At 34.1% G+C, this 20,391-nt stretch overlaps 3 protein-coding genes across 3 annotated transcripts; all 3 read right to left on the bottom strand.

Moving 5' to 3' along the window:
- Positions 1-2,407: 2,407 nt before the first annotated feature.
- Positions 2,408-3,445, bottom strand: LOC120600628 (olfactory receptor 5M3). The gene has a single exon (XM_039860046.1). It carries the CDS (start codon positions 3,338-3,340, stop codon positions 2,408-2,410), a length of 933 nt encoding a protein of 310 aa, XP_039715980.1. The 5' UTR covers positions 3,341-3,445.
- Positions 3,446-12,129: 8,684 nt separating this feature from the next.
- Positions 12,130-13,062, bottom strand: LOC120600695 (olfactory receptor 5M3-like). The gene has a single exon (XM_039860176.1). The coding sequence runs from the start codon at positions 13,060-13,062 to the stop codon at positions 12,130-12,132; it is 933 nt and encodes a 310-aa protein (XP_039716110.1).
- Positions 13,063-18,443: 5,381 nt separating this feature from the next.
- Positions 18,444-19,394, bottom strand: LOC120600680 (olfactory receptor 5M8). Its single transcript, XM_039860156.1, has one exon. It carries the CDS (start codon positions 19,377-19,379, stop codon positions 18,444-18,446), a length of 936 nt encoding a protein of 311 aa, XP_039716090.1. The 5' UTR covers positions 19,380-19,394.
- Positions 19,395-20,391: the final 997 nt, after the last annotated feature.

Raw genomic sequence — 20,391 nt, 5'->3', positions numbered from 1 at the left:
AAAAAAAAAAAAAGAATCAAAGTATCTAAGAACATTAATTACTATCACTTCTCCAATTTTGTTTCAGTCCCTGGGTGATGTGTATATTTCTCTTCTTCTACACATAATCATTAGCTCTATGGTAGTAGAGTTCGTCTCATGAATCTTGGAATTCTTTAAAATGCCTAGCTTGGATGTTATATATAACAGATATTCAAAAATATTCACACATATGATGTTTTAAGAAAGTATTCTGATCTCTATACTAGCTTCACATAATGTATTTCAATATTATTAAATCATTCCAAGAAAGAATGTTCTGGTGACAATCACCTCAACTTTATAATATCAGTAAGAATAGTTATCTCTTATTTGAATGCTTATGAAACATTTTGCATGCAAACGTTATGAAACAGGTTGTACTAGCATCATTACTTTATAAATGGGGAAACTCACACTGAAAAACTAAAAAGGTCTCTGTGGGTCAGACATCTAATAACTGACTAGATTGGAATGCAAACCAATTAATTTAACTTCAGTGTTGTACCCTTAATAACCTATATTGCCATCCCTTTGATAAACTGTTTTTCTATTGCTTTACATTTAAAATTCAGTTTGATTAGCCTCCAAGACAGAACAAAATTATCTCTTAATATTTTGCCTTTGATGAACTAGAAGAGCTTTGTGTGATGGAGAGCAGGCTGAACTATGGTGACACTAGACCAAGGCTTTTCCCTACCCCTCAAGTTTAGGTGATTCCATAGACCCAGGATCAGATGACCAAGTGAGTCAGAGCCAATTTATTACACAGGTGTGCATTATCTATCAAAACGATTGAGAATATAGAATATGTAATTTATAAATAACAATACAAATTCATTTTTATTAACCTTTTAGGAGTTTTCCTTGAAGAAAAACGGTAAAGGTATAATTACCGGTCCAATCATTCCCACTGACACAATATCCTCAATTCCATTCACAGAGATTTTAAAACAAAGATGTGCACATCAATGGAATTTGTACAGTAGAGGAAAAGGGAAAAAATAAGGAATAAAAAATTTGTAAATCCCCACTCTCATAAATTCATTCTTACAATGTTTTTAATAAGCTCTGGATAGAAATAAGAATATTTCACACAACAAAGGACTGTAGTAATGAATAGGTCTACAAATAAGGTCTTGGTCTTCTCTTCAGAATATGGATGAAAAAAATAAAAGATTTGAGCTTTTAATCTGTACTGCAGAGTGAGCAATTTGCAGACCTACCTTCAGCAGAAGAAAACAGCGGAGGATCATTTTTCACTACTTATCATAGAATTTGGAACACTGAGAGCACCTCCCCAGGGAACTAATCGAACAATTATTAAAGAAATAATGATTATAGTTCCTGAAACATCTCAGGGGAAGGAGATGTTAAAGAGTGTTAACTGGAAGAATAATTCTTTTAATAAAATTAGCAAATCAAAATCTTGATATCATGCTATAATCTCTCTCACCTTCACATGGATTATGCTCTCTTTCATTTATACTTGGCAATTATGCATGTCAAAAATTTATCTTGGTTTGCACCAAGTAAAATTTCAGTACTTTCTTTTTTGTTGTGTCACAGTTCTAACACCAACTGTCAGGATGCACAATGACAGAAATTTATGCCCTATGCATCTATTTTTTTTATAGATGTCAAACACCTCAAAGGTTTAGATCACTTGAAGACATTTAGGTAGAATGACTACAAGTGAAGGCTTTTGGTGAAAAAAGTTGGAGTAGAATAATTTGTCTCACTGAGTTTAGGCTTTTCTGGGAGTCGGCAGAGCATCAGCTTTGAAGTCAGATAGATCAGGAATTAAATCTTGGCTCTACCACCTTATCTACATGACCTTGGGTAAATGACAATTCTCAGCCTCAATATTCATCCATAGAGTAGAGAAAGTATTATCTCACAGTGTGGTGTGATGACATCAGATGACATAGGGATAACCCCTAGCACAATGCCTGACTCATATGACATGCTAAAAAAAATTGAAATTATTTGTGCAGTTTCACCTCTAAACAGTTTATAAGTATGATCTCACCACCTCTATAGGACTGTAACTAACATTATTTCTCTGTTGAAGAATAAAAATATGCATATGTAAAATAACTAGGAGGTTAAGTTTTTCTATCAAGTTTAGATAGCTGGCAAATTAAAGATCCAGAATGCCAATCAAGGTTGTTCATAAGACTCTTTCAATTTAGTCCGGAAACTTAAGAGCTGAATTATGCATACAAACTTTTCTTCTGCATTCCTCAGTACCCAAGTACCCAGAGCTCCTGAGTTCCTTCTCACTTATTACGGAGAAAATAAACCAGTCTTTAACTATGTACTGAGCAATAGCCTGTAGATAAGCAAATACTTATGAAATATAGATGACAAAATTAACTGTTTTACTTTATTTTGTTAAACACATTCTGTGGATCACTTTGTTCATGGCTTCTTTCACATCTTTGTTCCTCAGACTGTAGATCATGGGATTCAACATGGGGATCACTGTGGTATAAAACACAGCCACCATTTTCCCCTGCTCCACGGACTCCTCTGTGGGACGTCTGAGATACATGAATATGAGAGTCCCATAGAATATGATGACAGCTGTCAAATGGGACCCACAGGTAGAAAAGGCCTTCCGTCTGCCATCCGCAGAGTGCATTCGTAGGATGGCGATGAGAATGAATAGATAAGAAATGATGATTACAGTCAGAGAATACGTGAAGTTAATGCCTGCAAGTATAATCATTGTATATTCTTTTACAAAGGTCCCAGCACAAGCCATTTTGATGAGAGGTGGGTCTGCACAGTAGAAGTGATTGATCTCAATTTTCCCACAGAAGTACAAGCCATAAGTCCACAGTGTTGCTGCCAGGCTGGTCAGAAAACCATATATGTAAGGGAAAGAGATCAGTCGAATGCAGACAACCCTTGACATTTTGCTGCCATAGAGCAGAGGATTCCCAATTGCCATGTATCTATCAAAGGCCATCACAGCAAGGATAAAAATTTCTACATGGACGAGGGCAATGAAGAAGAAACACTGCACCAAACATCCAGCATAAGAAATAGTTTTTGTCTCTGATAACAGATTTTCTAACATCTTAGGGGTGACGTTGGAAGAAAACCACACATCAACAAATGACAGATGACTGAGAAAAAAGTACATGGGGCTGTTGAGCTGTGGACTGACCTTAATTAACATGATCATGCCGATATTGCCCCCTAGGGTGATAATATAGACCACAAGAAAAATGATGAAGAAGAGAACTCGCCATTCCTGATGACTGGTTAGTCCCAAAAGAATAAATTCTGTCACATCGGTGAAATTGAGCATTTTTTCAGTTTTAAGTCAATGTTACTTACAAATCTCTGTGATAACAAAAAGGAAATAAATTTAAAAATTGGGTATTGCTCATTTTTAAATTTATACTTTTATCCATGCCCACTTTCATTATTTCCTTTATTAAGTATCTATGACTGCACTTTACCATTATTTTTAGCAAATCTTTTCTGAGAACTAGCTATGTAACAGGCTCTCTGAAGTTCATTGCACTGAACAAAAACATAGGCCTTATTTTGTAACAGTTATACAAAATATTGTGATTGAAACAAGCTAGTACTAAATATTGTGCTTAACCATATTTCCATGAAGACATTTTAAACATCTCTTGTTTCCAATGCTGGGATGTTTGGCTGTTTCCCATTTTTAAGATATTTATGGAAAGTTATAATTCTTTAGAACCAAACTCAAAAATATTTTTTTACCTCATCTGTTTTTCATTATAAGCATATTCTCTATGATTTGAGACAAAGGCCACTTAACTAAATAATTCATCAGTCCTAAATGTCAGATAAAAATATGATTTTAAACTAACATCATACTTGCTCTCATTTAAATTGAAGAGGGACAAACTGACCACAGTTATCATCAAAGCCAAGGAAAAGGGGTGAACCATTTATACATGTTCGTACATATTCATACATTATGCATATCTCCTGCATACAGACTCTTTAATATCTAATATATAATTATAATCTACTAGATATGATCCACTCTTATGTTCTGGAGATTCAAAGATAAGTAAGACAAGGAGATTAATTGTCACTAATTATAGTGGTATTAATAGAAGTAAACTTTCTAAAACCATGTTATATTCTTACAAAGTTATACTCGGGCAGAAAGTGGAATGTAATTGGCTCTTCTTTGGACATCCAATGGATTTCTAGAAAAGCTTTTTGGATACTTTGCAAATTTATTTTCATACATAGTTTATATTATATGAAATGTCTTCCAGAACAATATTTTACAAATTAATTTCTTGAGAAAACACTATTGCCTTGCATGATGTTAACAGGTATTATGGAGAAAGAGTTTATTCATCAAATAATAGTGAGAAATCTTATATCCTGTCTACTCTCTTAGAGATACACAATCCACCTAGTAAAGTTAAACTATGAAAAGTTCTGTGGGAAAGAATTCTATATTCTTAGTCTAGCTCACTTAGCTTGTAAATGAGAGGAAGGGGAGGGAAAGAGAGAGAGAAAGGAGAGAGAAAGAGAGATTCTGTTAGTACCAGTGAGTGTTTATGTTCTATAGGACACAGTGTAATTCTATCAATAAGAATTTTGAGATAGCTTTTCAAAGGCACAATAAATTTAATAAATTTATTGGAGATGGAATTGTGTCAAGCTTTCCAAAGGCTAAATGTCACTTATAGGGCAAATTGTTATTCTCAAAACCCTTACTTTAACCTCCAGGATTACACTTTGTTCAAATGCAATTTGAAAGACCTTATTCACAGTTATCACTGAGTAGTGGCTAGGTAATAACAGACAAGAAGATAAACTTTATTTCCATTATTTCCACACAAAATGAACAGACTTTTATCCATAAAAGTAATCCACTACGTTCCACTCACATCATTTAGAAAGGAAAGTTTTTTCAGGAGAATGGAGAAAGCTACCAACCAAAGTAGATTAGGCTGAGACTACATGACTCCAGAGTCTCAGGCTAATTAATGAAATTTTGAGGCATTAATTAACAGCTTACAAATTTTAGAAATAAAAATATTGCCTAAAATTCCATAAACTAAATTTTTTTGTTCTAATATAAAGACTATCACCCTTTGTATAATCTTAGTGTCTTCTACCCATTTACTGCCAGTCCCGAGGCTTCATGCTATCTGCATGAAACTTATTCTTCTCTTCAAGAGTTTTTCAATATTCAGTTTTGACATGACCATTTGGATTTAAGGATACACAGACATACAGATATAAATTAATGCTTAGAGAATATATGTGATCATATTGATTTATAGTTGAGCATCAATCTATGCATAAAGCAGAGTTTCCTTAAAATTATATTAACACTAAATCAATAGCACTTGCTTTGTTATTGTTCAGCTCACAATTCATAATATAGCATATGTATTAATAAACTGGCTAAAATGATTTCTCTACCAATTTGTCATTAATGTTGTGAAGGTTAAATGACCTTCTTAAAGGTATATATTTGCAAGTCTTTAAAAAATAGTAATATGAAAGTTTTATATTAATACATTCATATTAATTTGTTTTATTAACAAAAGTTCTGAGATATTCACATTAATTGTGTGTGTCACTTATGCAATTTCCATAAAGCAAAAAAACAAAAAGCAAAAAAACACTAAATGCAAAGAAAATTATAAATCAGTTGCATTATGAGAAGCAACTAAGTGAATACGATGAATGGTGTTGTTTTGCTCTCACAGTTGATGTGACAGTGTTACAAAAGGCTACTATGCAGGTATCGATTACCTATGATGACTCATTTCTTCCTTGATTTCAGATTTGATTGCATGGCACCACAGACAGTTCAACTCGAAAAGGGATGTAAAAGATGGTTGGTGTTAGTACTTTGCAAAAGCTAAGTACAAGTGGTGATTAGCCAGGTAACAGAGAACGATGGTGAGCTCATGGGGAAAGTGAAGTGGTTAGTCTGATCTTAAAGAGTCTGAGATCTGGAAAGAAATACACGGTTTGAGGACCTCACAAGCATCTGGAAAGAAATACATGGTTTGAGGACCTCACAAGCACTGAGAGAATTTTCCTCACCATCTAAAGGCAAAATATACACACAAACTTCCCATATTGTATCATTCTGTATTTGAAATTAAATTACCAATAAATGTGGATTTTTTTTTGCCCCCCAAACAATAAATATTCCAGTTAAAAGAATTCTGTTTTCATTGTCAGACCATGGTTGAATTCTGGCTCCATGACTAATTTTATGAACTTGGACAGGGTTTTTTGTTTGTTTGTTTGTTTGTTTTTAGTTTCTCTATGCTTTAATATAACAGTAATAATAATATTCATTTAATTTTTTTAAATTTATTTATTTACATTAGTTTCAAGTATATAGTACATTAGTTTCAAGTTTATAGTACATCTATAAAGTTCATAAAACTATTCCCACCATTGCTCCCTTCCTCCCCTGGCCCTCCATTTTATATTGTGTTAATGAATATGAAAAGAGATATTATACATTAACACTTAATACATATATAAGGCACAATTATTATCAAATGAACTGGTAATTGTAGCTTCCATTAATAATTCGTACTAATCAAATCTCTGTAGAAAATTCCTCTCTCTCCATCTCTCTCTCTCTCTCTCTGCTTCCCTCTCTGTCTCTCTCTGCCTCTCTCTCTGTCTCTCTCATTTCTGTTTCTCTTTCTCATACACAAATAACACCCCTACACACATAATAAATATGGAATAATTGATGTTAATTAATAAAAGAATAAAATCCAAGATGCAACCTTCATCTAACAATCCAAATAGATAAATTTGTATACCAACCTGAAAATGAGGAGAAATATCCCCAATAAGGATGCAAAGTTGAAAACTGAATGTTGTATAAGGATGGGAAAATAACTTATATACCAGACAAAAGAGAAACCAGGAGTCTGTGTTTCCCTCAAATCTTTGCCTTAAGAAAAAAGAAGCAATTAAAAAGCTTTTGTCTAAAAGTGACCTGGGGAAAGTACATCTCTAGAGGAAGAGATGACTGTTGAGTTTTTTTTTTTTTTTTTAAATAATAGATTGGCACAATTTTATTTTCCTCAAAGGCACAGGTTCTTCTGAGTGTGTCTTGGGATCAAATAACAAAATTTGCTTTGGGTGTTTGCATCACACTAGACTTGGCAATACTCAACCTGTCTAAGCCAATCTTGTGTCCTCTATTTTACAGTCTGTCCCACTTGCCTTTTCCAGTGAAATTATTATTAGTATTATTACCTATAATTAAGATTATAGCTTATCAAAGCAGAAAAAGATACATCTGCTTTAACTTGCTCAGTTTATAAATATGGAAAACTAGGAACTTAATTATAGTAATAATAAAGCATTTACTGAAATTAGCACATGCCAGACACTATGTTAATTTAATTTAATTCTCATAACAACTTCTTGTAATCATTATTATTCCCATTTTATAGACAAGAAACTTAGAGTCTTAGATTTAGCAACTTACTCAAGGTCGCACTTTCAATAAATTGAAGACTAGATTACTGACTCCAGAGTTTAATTCCAGAGTTTATACCATTAATTACCATTAACAAGTACCTTTTAACAGGGCAGACCAAAAATCTCAATTCCTAACCTAAAAGGAGTGTCATTTCCAGTATAGGGGTACATGATATATTCTATCATAGTCTTTATGGAGTTGAGGGAAAGAAAAAACACAGTAAACATATCTCTACATCTCCCCCAAATTTTCTAAAGAAAACATTTTAAAATATATTTATGGAAATATACTCTAACTTCCAAAATACCAATGAGATTGTTATAACCTTCTGATAGTCATTATAAGGTGAGACATAAATAGGATCTTAAATGGAAGTCATAGGATATCAAGCATGTTCACATATAAACGATATTTAAATAAATAATTAATATACATTTGAAAACGTAAAATCACATAGTATGCATTTATATTAACATTGCTTAGAGTTTATAATTATAGCAAGACATGGTGAATTCATATTTGATTTAAATATTTTAAAATAATAACATATAATCACAAACCTACACCTATTCTAGGTACATAAGAGACCATTAGAGTTCTTTTATTTTTCTATTTTTATTAATTTATTATTATTAAAAATTATTCGGTCACATACTGGAACACAAAGATAGCCTCAACAAATATAAGAGGGTTGAAATCATACCAACCATATTCTCTGATCATAATGTTCTGAAACTAGAGATCAACTGCAAAAAGAAATCAGGAAGAACCACAAATACATGGAAATTAAACAACACGCTACTGAAGAATAACTGGGTCTGGAAAGAAATAAAAAGAGAGATCAAGAGATACATAGAAATGAATGATAATGATAGTACAGTGTATCAACACTTTTGGGACATGGCAAAAGCAATATAGGAGGAAAGTTCATATCATTACAACCCTATCTCCAAAAACAAGAACGGGCTGAAATAAGCAACCTAATGCTTCACCTTAAAAACCTAGAAAGGGAAAAAAAGATGAAGCCTAAAGTCAGCAGAAGGAAAGAAATCATCAAAATTAGAGCAGAAATAAATGAAATTGAAAACAAAAAAAATAGAAAAAATAAATGGTTCTTTAAGAAGGTTAATAAAATTGACAAACTCCTGGCTAGACTCACTAAAGAAAAAAGAGAAAGGACACAAATAAACAAAATCAAGGATGAAAGAGGGGAAATTATGACTGATATTGCAGAAATACAAAGGATCATACAAGAATACTATGCAAAGTATATAACACCAAATTTAATAACCTAGAAGAAATGCAACAGTGCTTAGAAAAATATAATCTTTCTAAGCTAATCAAGATCTGGAAAATATAAATAGACTGATCAGCAGTATGGAAATTGAAACAATCATCAAAAACCTACCAAAAAGTAAAAGTCCCGGACCAGATGGCTTTACCAGTGAATTTGTCTACCAATCATTCAAAGAAGATTTAGTACATATTGTCCTCAAACTCTTCAAAGAAATCAAAGAGGAAGCAATACTTCCCGACTCATTTTATGAGGCCAATATTACTCTGATACCAAAACCTGGTAAAGATAACACACAAAAAGAAAACTACACACCAATATCTCTGATGAACACAGATGCAAAAATCCTAAATAAGATACTGTGAACCGAATGCAGCAACATATTAAAAAGATTATACACCACGATCAAGTGGGCTTCATCCCGGGGGTATAAGCATGGTTCAACATACACAAATCAATTAATGTAATTCACTACATAAACAAATTTAAAAATAAGCATCATATGATCATATCGATAGATGCAGAAAAAGCCTTCATCAAGATATACCATCCATTTACAATCAAAACACTTAACAAAATCAGTATAGAAGGAAAGTACCTTAACATAATAAAGGTCAACATTATACTTAATGGTGAAAAACTAAAAACCTTCTCTCTAAGATCAGGAATAAGACAAGGCTGTCCACTATCACCACTGTTATTCTGTATAACATTGGAGGTCCTAGCAAGTGCAATCAGACAAGAGAAAGATATAAAAGACATCCAAATAGGAGACGAAGAAGACAAACCATGACTATTTGCAGATAAAATGATTCTCTGTATAGAAAATCCTAAAGACTCCACAAGAACATTACTAGAAACAATAAGCAAATACAGTAATGAATCTGGATACAAAATCAACATTCAAAAATCTATAGCGTTCCTATACTCTAATAATGAAGTGTCAGAAAAAGAAGTAGAAAAATCATTACTTTTGCATTTGCAACAAAAGAATAAAATACCTAGGAATAAATTTAATAAAACATGTGAGGGACCTATATAATGAAAACTACAAGACCCTGTTAAAAGAAATCAAAGAAGATACAAAGAAATGGAAAGATATTCCGTGTTCTTGGATTGGAAGAATCAACATAGTTAAAATGACCATTTTACCTAAAGCATTATACAAATTTAATGCAATCCTCATCAAAATCCCATTGGCATTTTTTAAAGAAATAGAACAAAAAATCATCAGATTTGTATGGAAGCACAAAAGACTCCGAATTGCTAAAGCCAACTTGAGAAAAAGAACGAGGCTGGAGGCATCACTCCGACCGAATTCAAATTAAACTACAAAGTGACAATAATCAAAACGGCATGGTATTGGCAGCAAAACAGACACACGGACCAGTGGAACAGAATCGAGAGTCCAGGACAAGTAATAACAAATGCTGGAGAGGATGCAGAGAAAAAGGAACCCTTATACACTGAAGTAAACCCATGTTTATATGGGCAAATAATTTTCAATAAAAAAGCCAAAAATATACAATAGAGAAAGAAAAGCCTCTTCAATAAATTGTGCTGGAAAAACTGGAAAGCCACCTGCAACAGAATGAAACTAGACTGTTATCTATCACCATACACCAAAATTAATTCAAAATGGATTGAGGACCTAAATATAAGACTTGAAACAATAAAATACATAGAAGAAAACATAGGAACTAAACTCAAGGACCTTGGACTTAAAGAGGATTTTATGAATTTGACCTCAAAGGCAAGGGAAGTAAAAGCTACAATAAATGAATGGGACTACATCAAACTAAAAAGCTTCTGTTCAGCCAAAGAAACTATCAACAAAGTAAAGGGACAACCATTTGAATGGGAAAATATATTTGCAAGCAACACCTCCGATAAAGGCCAAATATCCAAAATATACAAAGAACTCATACGAGTCAATAACAACAAAAAAACAAATGATTCAGTAAAAAAATGGGCAGAGGACCTGAACAGGCACTTCTCCCTAGAGGACATACAAATGGCCTACAAACATATGAAAAGATGCTCAACATCACTAACTATTAGAGAAATGTAAATCAAAACCACAATGAGATATCATCTCACACCTGTTAGAATGGCTATAATCAACAGGACAAGTAATAACAAATGCTGGAGAGGATGCAGAGAAAAAGGAACCCTTATACACTGCTGGTGGGACTGTGAATTGGTACAGCCACTATGAAAAGCAGTATGGAGGTTCCTCAAAAAACTAAGAATTGGATTTACCATATGATCCAGCAATCCCTCTCCTGGGTATTTACCCCAAAGACTTAAAAAATCATATCCATAAAGATATTTGCACACCAATGTTTATAGCAGCATTATTCACAGTGGCCAGGACATGGAAGCAACTGAAGATGATAGATGACTGGCTAAAGAAGCTATGATTCATATATACAATGGAATATTACTCAGCCATAAGCAGAGATGAAATACAGCCATTTGCAACAACATGGATGGAACTCTAGATAATCATGCTAAGCGAAATAAGCCAGACAGAAAAAGTTGAAAGTCATATCATAACATTTACATGTGGGACATAAATCTAAAAGCAACAAAGGAACAGGACAAACAGAGACTCATGCACATGGACTATAGACTAGTGGTTAGCAAATGGTAGTGGGTAGTGAGGATTGTGGAGGTAGATGGAGTAAAGGGGGTCAAATATAGTGGGGTAGGGAGAGGATGAAGTGAGTAAAGGGGATTAAATATATGGTAATTGAAGGAAACTGGACTTTGGGTGGTAAACACGCAATAGAATATACAGATGTCAAATTATAATGTGCACCTAAAAATTATATAATCGTATTAACCAACGTTACCCCAATAAACGTAATAAAAAAATTAAGGTGACAATGATCAACAAAATCCAATAAGTTTCAAGTGTACTATTTAACAGTATGTCATCGAGTTCTTTGAAACAGTATGTACAGTAGAGTACTTTTAAAATCAGAGTTGAAAGAATAGACTTGTGCAATATTAAAAATCCATAAAAAAAACTTTCCCAGTTACAAATAACATACCAAATTTAACATTGTGTGGAAAAGTAAAAAGGGTAGATGATGTTTTCGACATGTTTTCATCATGTCAAATTTCATAGACCCAGAGAGTCTTGTTTACAATGTTTCTCTGACTGTACGCCATTATTCTCTTTTCAATTATACATCTTCTTTGCCTATTCATTGAAAACATAAATAACAAATTTCCTCAAAATTATAAAAAAAATGGTTACTTCCCACCCCTTCCATTAAACTATGTGTCTCATGATACATTTTAAGTTTGTATTTTATTTAGTTAAAAATGTTCTACTGATTGCTTTGTTCATGGCTTCCTTTACATCTTTGTTTCTGAGACTGTAGATCATGGGATTCAACATAGGAATTACCGTGGTGTAAAACACAGCCACCATTTTCCCCTGCTCCACAGACTCTTCGGTGGGACTTCTAAGATACATGAAGAAGAGAGTTCCGTAAAATATGATGACCGCCGTTAAGTGGGATCCACAGGTGGAGAAGGCTTTCTTTCTTCCTTCCGCTGAGCGCATTTTTATGATGGCAATAAGGATGAATATGTAGGAGATAATAATGACCAATAAAGAATAAGAGAAGTTAAGACCTGCCAGCGTGCGCATGGTATATTCTTTAATAAAAGTTCCTCCACACGCCATTTTGATGAGAGCTGGGTCTGCACAATAGAAATGATTGATCTCAATGTTTCCACAGAAGTACAAGCCATGAGTCCACAATGTTGAGATCAAACTGATAAAGAAGCCATATATGTAAGGGAAAGAGATCAGTCGAATACAGACAGTCCTTGACATTCTGCTACCATAGAGCAGAGGATTGCCGATCGCCATGTATCTATCAAAGGCCATCACAGCAAGGATGAAGACTTCTACGTGGACAAAGGCAATGAAGAAAAAACACTGCACTATACAACCAGGGTAGGAAATGGTTTTGATTTCAGATACTAAATTTTCCAACATTTTAGGAGTGACATTGGAGGAGAACCACACATCTGCAAAAGACAAGTGACTGAGGAAAAAGTACATGGGGCTGTTGAGCTGGGGACTGAGTCTGATTAATATGATCATACCAATGTTCCCAATCAGGGTGATAATGTAGACCAGTAGGAAAACCACAAAGAAAAGGAATTGTAATTCAGGACGACTAGTTAATCCCAAAAGAATAAACTCTGTCACATCAGTAAAATTGAGCATTTTCTTAAATTTGTTCCCAGTAGAGATGCATTTTATCTAAGAGAATAAATAGAAATCAGAAAGTACACATACTATATATAGCCATTCTGCATTTATATTACCTTTTCCTAACCCATTCTCTTTCAATTCCTCTGCTATTTTTCTTTTTATCTCTCCTCTCTTCTTTCTCATGTCTTTTCTTAGCAGCTTTTCTTCTCTTATGTATGTATAAATATTTTTTACAGAGAAAGTATAAAATAATATAAAATCATAGAATTATAGTGACAGAAATTGCATCTAGTTTCTCTTGCCTACTAACAAATGTTAAAGGAATCATTTTTGTTCTTGCTATCTCTTGAAAAAGGAAAGGTCTTTTTCCACTGTCCTTGACTTTTAGAATGTGCATACACTGCATCTAGTTACCAGATTTGTAGAGTTTATATCTATATTAGAAATTTATTCAAAGCTGCAAGCAAAGAAATGTTATTCTATAGTTAAAAAGTTTCACCATACCTATATTTATTAATCTCACAAATTTGAAATGTTTACCATAAAAATGACTTAATAAAACTGTATAAAATGGTTTAAAACAAACTAATTTTCCTTATCAGAACATAAGAAAGGAAAACCTCATAAAATAACACATGGATGTAGCAATTTTTTATTTTTTTTAAATTAACTGCAAAAGGAATCGAATTCTTTCTAGCCATTGTCCTCAAACAAATCTAATAAAAATAAGTTCGTTTACCTCCTCTTTTTAGAAACTTCTTCTCTCTTGGGTCTTGAAGTATTAAGAAATTCTAAGACAGTCTCTTACTTCCTTTTTCTTCTGCCTTAGAACTTTGAATAAAACAAGAGCAGTAAAATAGTGAGTGAAGGACTATATTATTCTTCTACCAATATTTAAACTTAAATTAATAAAATTTTCTAAATACACCAGAAAGCCAAAAAATGTTTTGCGGGATTGAAGAAAGTTTTAGTTTTTGATTGAATCGGATTAAGATGGCTAGGTATCTGGATTCCAGATATTGCCTAGAACATTTTAATATTCTAGTTGAAATATTTTGAGCTAATTTGCCAGCAGTGGTGGTCTACTTATGTTCTATTTATTTATGGGCCAGGGAATTGCCCAGCTGATGGTTCTTCATAAAACTACCCTACAATTGTCACCAAAGTACAAGTTAGAGAAACATCATCATCATCGTTTTTATATTCATTCATTCATTCATTTATGTAATAAATACTTTCTAGAAACATCATTGATTCTCCTCTAATTCATAATAAGCCGTTACAACTACCTTGTTTCTTATCTATAAAGACATATAACTTTTAATACCCTTTATCATCTGAAATCTGCCTGTCCCTTCTTATCACTAGGATTTGTCTCTATCATAGTTTTCTTCTTCTATCTGTGCCTCCCGCTACTCATCTACTGGTTGAAGTTTATATAATAGAAATAAAATGGAGATTGGAAAAGTATTAGATGATTTCCATCTTTCCCTAGAATATTGGCGGTGACTGAAGTGAAGTTAAAGGAACTACATTACAGGTTGTCTCTGCCAAAATGCCAAGTACAAAAAGCTGGTACCTCATCTAACTATGACCTTGTAAAAGAGAGAAATAAACAGCCCTATTTGCACATCCTCTTTGCTCTGCAGGAAGATCTACTGGCTTTTTTGACCTTTTGAGAATAACTTACCATTTTCCACACATTTAGGCAACAAATCTGTTGATCTTCTCAGCCTACTCTATCCAAGCACTGCTAAGAAACATATTTCACTTTATTGATGTCTTTGGTTATTACTAAATCTTATCTAAATAATGAGAACATTTTCAACTGCTTCTTTTTCACTTAAGACAAATGTGGTCAAGAAATATAAGAAAAAGGTAAATGGTCCTCTGGTAACCACTAGCCTATAGTCCATGCCTATGAGTCTCTGTTAGGGGAGGAAGAGGGAGGTAGATGGAGTAAAGGGGGTCAAATATAAGCTTTAGGGGGAGGATGAAGTGGGTAAAGGGGATTAAATATATGGTAGCTGAAGGAAACTGGACTTTGGGTGGTAAATACACAATACAATATACAGATGTCAAATGATAATGTACACCTGAAAATTATATAATTGTATTAACCAATGTTATCCCAATAAACGTAATTTAAAAAATAAAAAATAAAAATGTAAATGGTATTAGTCTTCAAGCTCTTGGGTGAGGAGTGTATCAGTGAATAAGTCAAGCCATATAAGCTGAGTCTTCAGATCCAAGAAGGCCTCAAATTTAATAGCTGTTGAGTGACAAATGTGGACAAGGGAGCAAGCAGAATGAGAATCGATTGGTTGACACTCTAATGAAATTCATCTACGTCTGCCACCAACTCTATCTGTGGTGGGATATATGTACCATAGACAACTGTTACCCAGTTTGCCCTGGTTTAGGAAGGTGAGTTTTACATCCTGGGAAACACCTCAGTCCTAGGCAAACCAAAACCACTGGTCACCCTAAGAAAAGCTGGGCCCATTATTTAAACAGCCAGGGTCTTATAGACATCTTCAGATGCTATTTATAACAGAGCAGTAAATTATAGAAAAGCACATTCAGAGTCGAGCTGTTTCCTCAGGCTGTCTCCGTGTTGAACTCAAATCATTTAATATGCAGAAGGAAGAATGAGGAAAGGTTTCCAGTGGTTTCAAAGCAGTGCAGGATCATTTATTAATGTCTTATGAACAAGCAGGCTTGTCAATAATTGTGTTTGAACACATACTGTTGGTATTGTATAGATGCTACTACTATATACAAGTTTAATTCAATGACTAAGTCCATGTGTACAAGAAAGAAAAATGACAGAAAGGAGAGATAAGGTGAGAAAAATTGAGAACGACACTTGTACTAAAAAGACAATGTATTTAGTAAACAGAAATACAACTATTTGATTACCACTTAGTGACATTTGCGGAGAGGATTCCCATTATTTGCCAGGTAAGATAGTGTATATTTCTGCCATTGAATGATTGCCTTTCTGGAACCAGGGCATAAGCCAAAGGCTTCATTCTTAACTGGCATCCACTGTCACAATGAAGCTTCCCAAATCCCATTTCCTAATTACCCTTTCCAGATCATTCTCTTTCTACTCAGAATAACAAGGAAAACCCAGAGGCCTATCACTTCAGACTGATTTGATAAAAACACATTGACTCTCCCTATGCATGAACCTACCTGTGCATGAAGCAAAAATCTTCTCGGAAACATCTCATCTGTCATCAGCAATGGATAATTCAGAAAGATTTATCAGGGCTGGATTTTTTGCTATGGGGCTTTCTCACTGGAGAATATAGACAGAAACCTCAAGAGGTAATTAAAATGCTAAATATTGCCTCATCTCTGATGGAAAATACATGTCAAGAGCAAAATAACTCTCAGAACAATTAGAATTTTCTTCCTGTTTTAAAATGTTTTCTCTGTATCCTGGGGTTTGGGGAAGGGGTGTCTTAGTTTCTCACATGATAAAAATCATGTCAGTATTACATTAGCTACAAAATATATATTTTAAGTAGTATGTACTTCATAAACACAATTCTTGGTATTAATTCTTGATATCCAAGGAGTTTTGCAATTTTGCTCAGATCTCACTGGCCATAGGTGCATGTCATTTTTTTTAGTGGAAACTGTATGTTAATCACTAATTATATTTTAATTCTAGAATTGTGAAGCTAGGGCAAACTGAGACAACTAATATAAAAATATAGCCTTCCCCAAGAGTCCTATCCCATCTATCGAAATTGATACTTTCTCCACAGCACTTACCAACACCTGCCAATATTTTATCTATTTGTTTAGGTGCCTTGCTGTACAACACCCTTCCCTCCCTAAAATGTAATAAAAGACTTTTTTTCTTGTTTCTTGTTGAATCTCCAGTTTGTAACATATGGCGCAGTAATCAACATACATTGAATGAGTGAACATTTTAAACTAATGGTAGCAATCACTATCTCCAGATAACATATCTGCAACAGGCCTTGACTGCAACCAGTGCAGACACCAACAAGAGGACAGAAGGCCCTTAGGGAGGAAGCGTGTAAATAATAGATCAGCAATTGCTTTGTCTCTATAAGACATGCTTCGTAGTTCTGTGAAAGTTTGGGGGAAAATAGGTACAAAAAAAAAAGATATGAAAATCAAATAATTGTGCAGGAAGAGAATTGCATTCACAGTATTACTCATAATGTTAGTAATTAATATTAGTATTAAAGGCTCATGGTGTTACTCATCGTATTGTTCAGATATTACTAATGACATAGTCATAGTAATTTTAACAAAAAATATTAGTTTAAGGAAAATTTCAAATGTGACCATATTGTGAACATGAAGAGGAAGGAGTGGTGGTGCTTGAGTAGAGATGCAGGAGTGGGTGGAAAAATTTTAATACTTTATGTTTAATTTAAGAAAAATCAATCAATCATGTCTGTGATTGAAAAATCAATAACTAGACATATAATTATATAATTTAAAACGAGTTCATTGCCAAAAGAAATATCAAAAAAGTTTTATCTGTGGAGAAATATGGGTGGGGGAGAAGTAAGACAGGAGTGTATATGTTTTGTAATATTGACATTTTGTAATATTGACATTTAAAACAATGTATATGTTTTACATTAGTAATTGTGAATAATAATTATAACTTTAGTTAAACACGTGCACATATGTAAAAACAAAGAAAAGCCTAAAAACCATAAAACAAAATGTCGAGTGTGATATTTTGAGTGTTGTGTGTTTAATTTCTATATTATATGCATCTGTATGTTTGAATTTTGTATAATTAATATTTTATTAGTCAGAAGACCATGGAAAAAGCAATTCGACATAGCGTAGTAGCTCATAAAACCAAATAACATTTCTCATTCATTCTGCATTTCTTTTGCGAGTTAGCAAAAGACTCTACTCCACGTCTCTTCACTCAAAAACCCAAGCTTAAAAGTTGAATCTTAAATCTTGCTGGTCACCATGGCAAGAAAAGAAAACCCCACTGAAGGGTTCTCTCATCAAACATTAAATTCTCAGCAAAGAAAGAACCCATATGAATTCTAATCTAATTGCCCAGAAATAGCCACACACTACCATCTAAAACCAAAGGTTGGTTGGAGGAGCATAATGCTATAATGTATACAAAGGACAAAGAAAGTAAAATAACTGGTGAGCAAAATGAATGACAAGTATAAACATGTAAACTTGTGTAACGAAAATTTTACTTTCTGTGTTTGGATTTTTTTTTTAAATCATTAAAGCTTTGAAAAAAAAAAGCAGTGTTTTCTATTGGTATACCACATTTCTCATTTCACCATCAATTCAGTCCTGCCACTTAGAAAAGAGGTCTGTAAAATGTCTGGGGACCAAAAGAATAGTGATACCTTTTATGAAAATACTTTTTTCCCTGACAGCTCTCTGCTTAATGCTTCTTTCACATCTTTATTTCTAAGGCTATAAATCATGGGATTCAACATGGGAATTATCGTGGTATAAAATACAGCAACCATTTTCCCCTGTTCCACAGAGTCCTTTGAGGGGGGTCTGAGATACATGAAGAAAAGAGTTGCATAGAATATGGTGACAGCTGTCAGGTGGGAGCCACAGGTAGAGAAAGCTTTGCGCCTGCCTTCCGTGGAATGAATCCTCAAGATAGAAGGAAAAATATATACGTATGAAATCAAGATGATAAGAAGAGAAAAGGAAAGGTTAAATCCAGCCAAGACAAACATCGACAGCTCTTTGTTGTAGGTGTCAGAACAAGCCAGCTTAATCAGCGGGGGGTCAGCACAGTAGAAGTGATTAATTTCATTGGGGCCACAGAAGGCTAGGTTATAGGTCCACATGGTCTCCATCAGCCCAGTGAGGGTGCCATATACATATGGCACCGTGATGAGGGATGTGCACACACTCCTGGACATCTTGCTGCCGTAAAGCAGAGGGTTGCAGATGGCCATGTAACGATCAAAAGCCATCACGGCCAGGATATAGATCTCCACGTGGACCAAGGCAATAAAAAGGTAACACTGCACCAGACAAGCAGGATAGGAAATGGTTTTCTTCTTTGATAAGAAAATCTCCAGCATCTTTGGGGTCACATTGGAAGAGAAGCACAGATCCACAAAGGATAAATGGCTCAGGAAAAAGTACATGGGCATGTGGAGCCGGGCGTTGACCTGGATGAGGACAATCATGCCCACATTTCCTACCAATGTGGCCATGTAAATGACCAGAAACAGCAGGAAGAGGAGAATCTGCAATTCCAGGCGTCTGGTCAGTCCTAGGAGAATGAATTCAGTCACTGAAGTGAAGTTTCTTCTCATAATTTCCTTCAGTGAGAGAAGGGAATTGGCCATTTGTATTGGATTACAGTAAAATGAAAGAAAAATAAATATCACTATTACAATAATGATCTTCGTTTTCCTTCCTAGCATATTTTTTCTCTGTTTCTACTAGTCTTTCTTTATTCTTGGTAAACTCCATCTGAGCCAGGCATTGGAAACCATAGGCATTCAAAGCAGCTTTCTGCCTTTTGTGATGTGGATTCTATTTTTCTAGTTTTATTCACTCTTTATTGTCACTCCCTTCTAATTGTGCTTCTCTCCCTTTTATATCTTTCTCCACTTCCTCCACCTCTTCCCGTGCTTCTGCCTTTTATTTGACAAATGTATTTTATGGCCAGATCCACCCCACATATAATCTTTCGTACTAAAGAATTTATTTATCCCTGATTATTATAAGAGCAGAGAAGGATCAGAAAAGTATCAAGGAACAGAAAAGGATCATGTATCAAAGAATAATATTTTCCCAAATGACCTATTCTTTTTTAATAATTTTCACCTAATCATTCCCTACTGGAGCGATTCCTTAGCAGTGAGGTTGGGCTAGTTCAATGTTTTTCTCTTTTTTCAGACTTAATTGAATCGGACTTTCCAGGTGGAGCATGGGAACTTCTTTCTTCTTTTTTTTTCTTCAAAAAATACACACATGATTGCATTTTGGCCGTTGCTCAGCTTTTAATTCTCCAGCCATTAGAATTCTTTTGGGAGAATTACATGGAGTTGAGAATGATGGATATTCTCTCCTCTTGGTTTCCACTGTGAGGGGTGAGATCCCTGATTCAGAAAGGAGTAGGCAGGAATCAGATGCATACCCCTAGTGATCTAGTAAGCTAGCGATTCAAGGTAGGCTAAATCTTTCTCATCAAATTGATTGCAGTGGACCTTAAAGATCAGACTGATCCTACAAAGGAATGTATATCTTATGAATTTGAGCTGCCAAGTCTCCAGAGCTCCTTGAGTTGCTATCTGTTCTCTAAGTCTAGTACTTCAGCTA

The sequence above is a fragment of the Pteropus medius genome, unplaced genomic scaffold (assembly GCF_902729225.1).
Source record: "Pteropus medius unplaced genomic scaffold, Ma_sr-lr_union100, whole genome shotgun sequence".
Classification (NCBI taxonomy): Eukaryota; Metazoa; Chordata; class Mammalia; order Chiroptera; family Pteropodidae; genus Pteropus; species Pteropus medius.
This window is presented reverse-complemented; position numbering and strand designations above follow the sequence as displayed.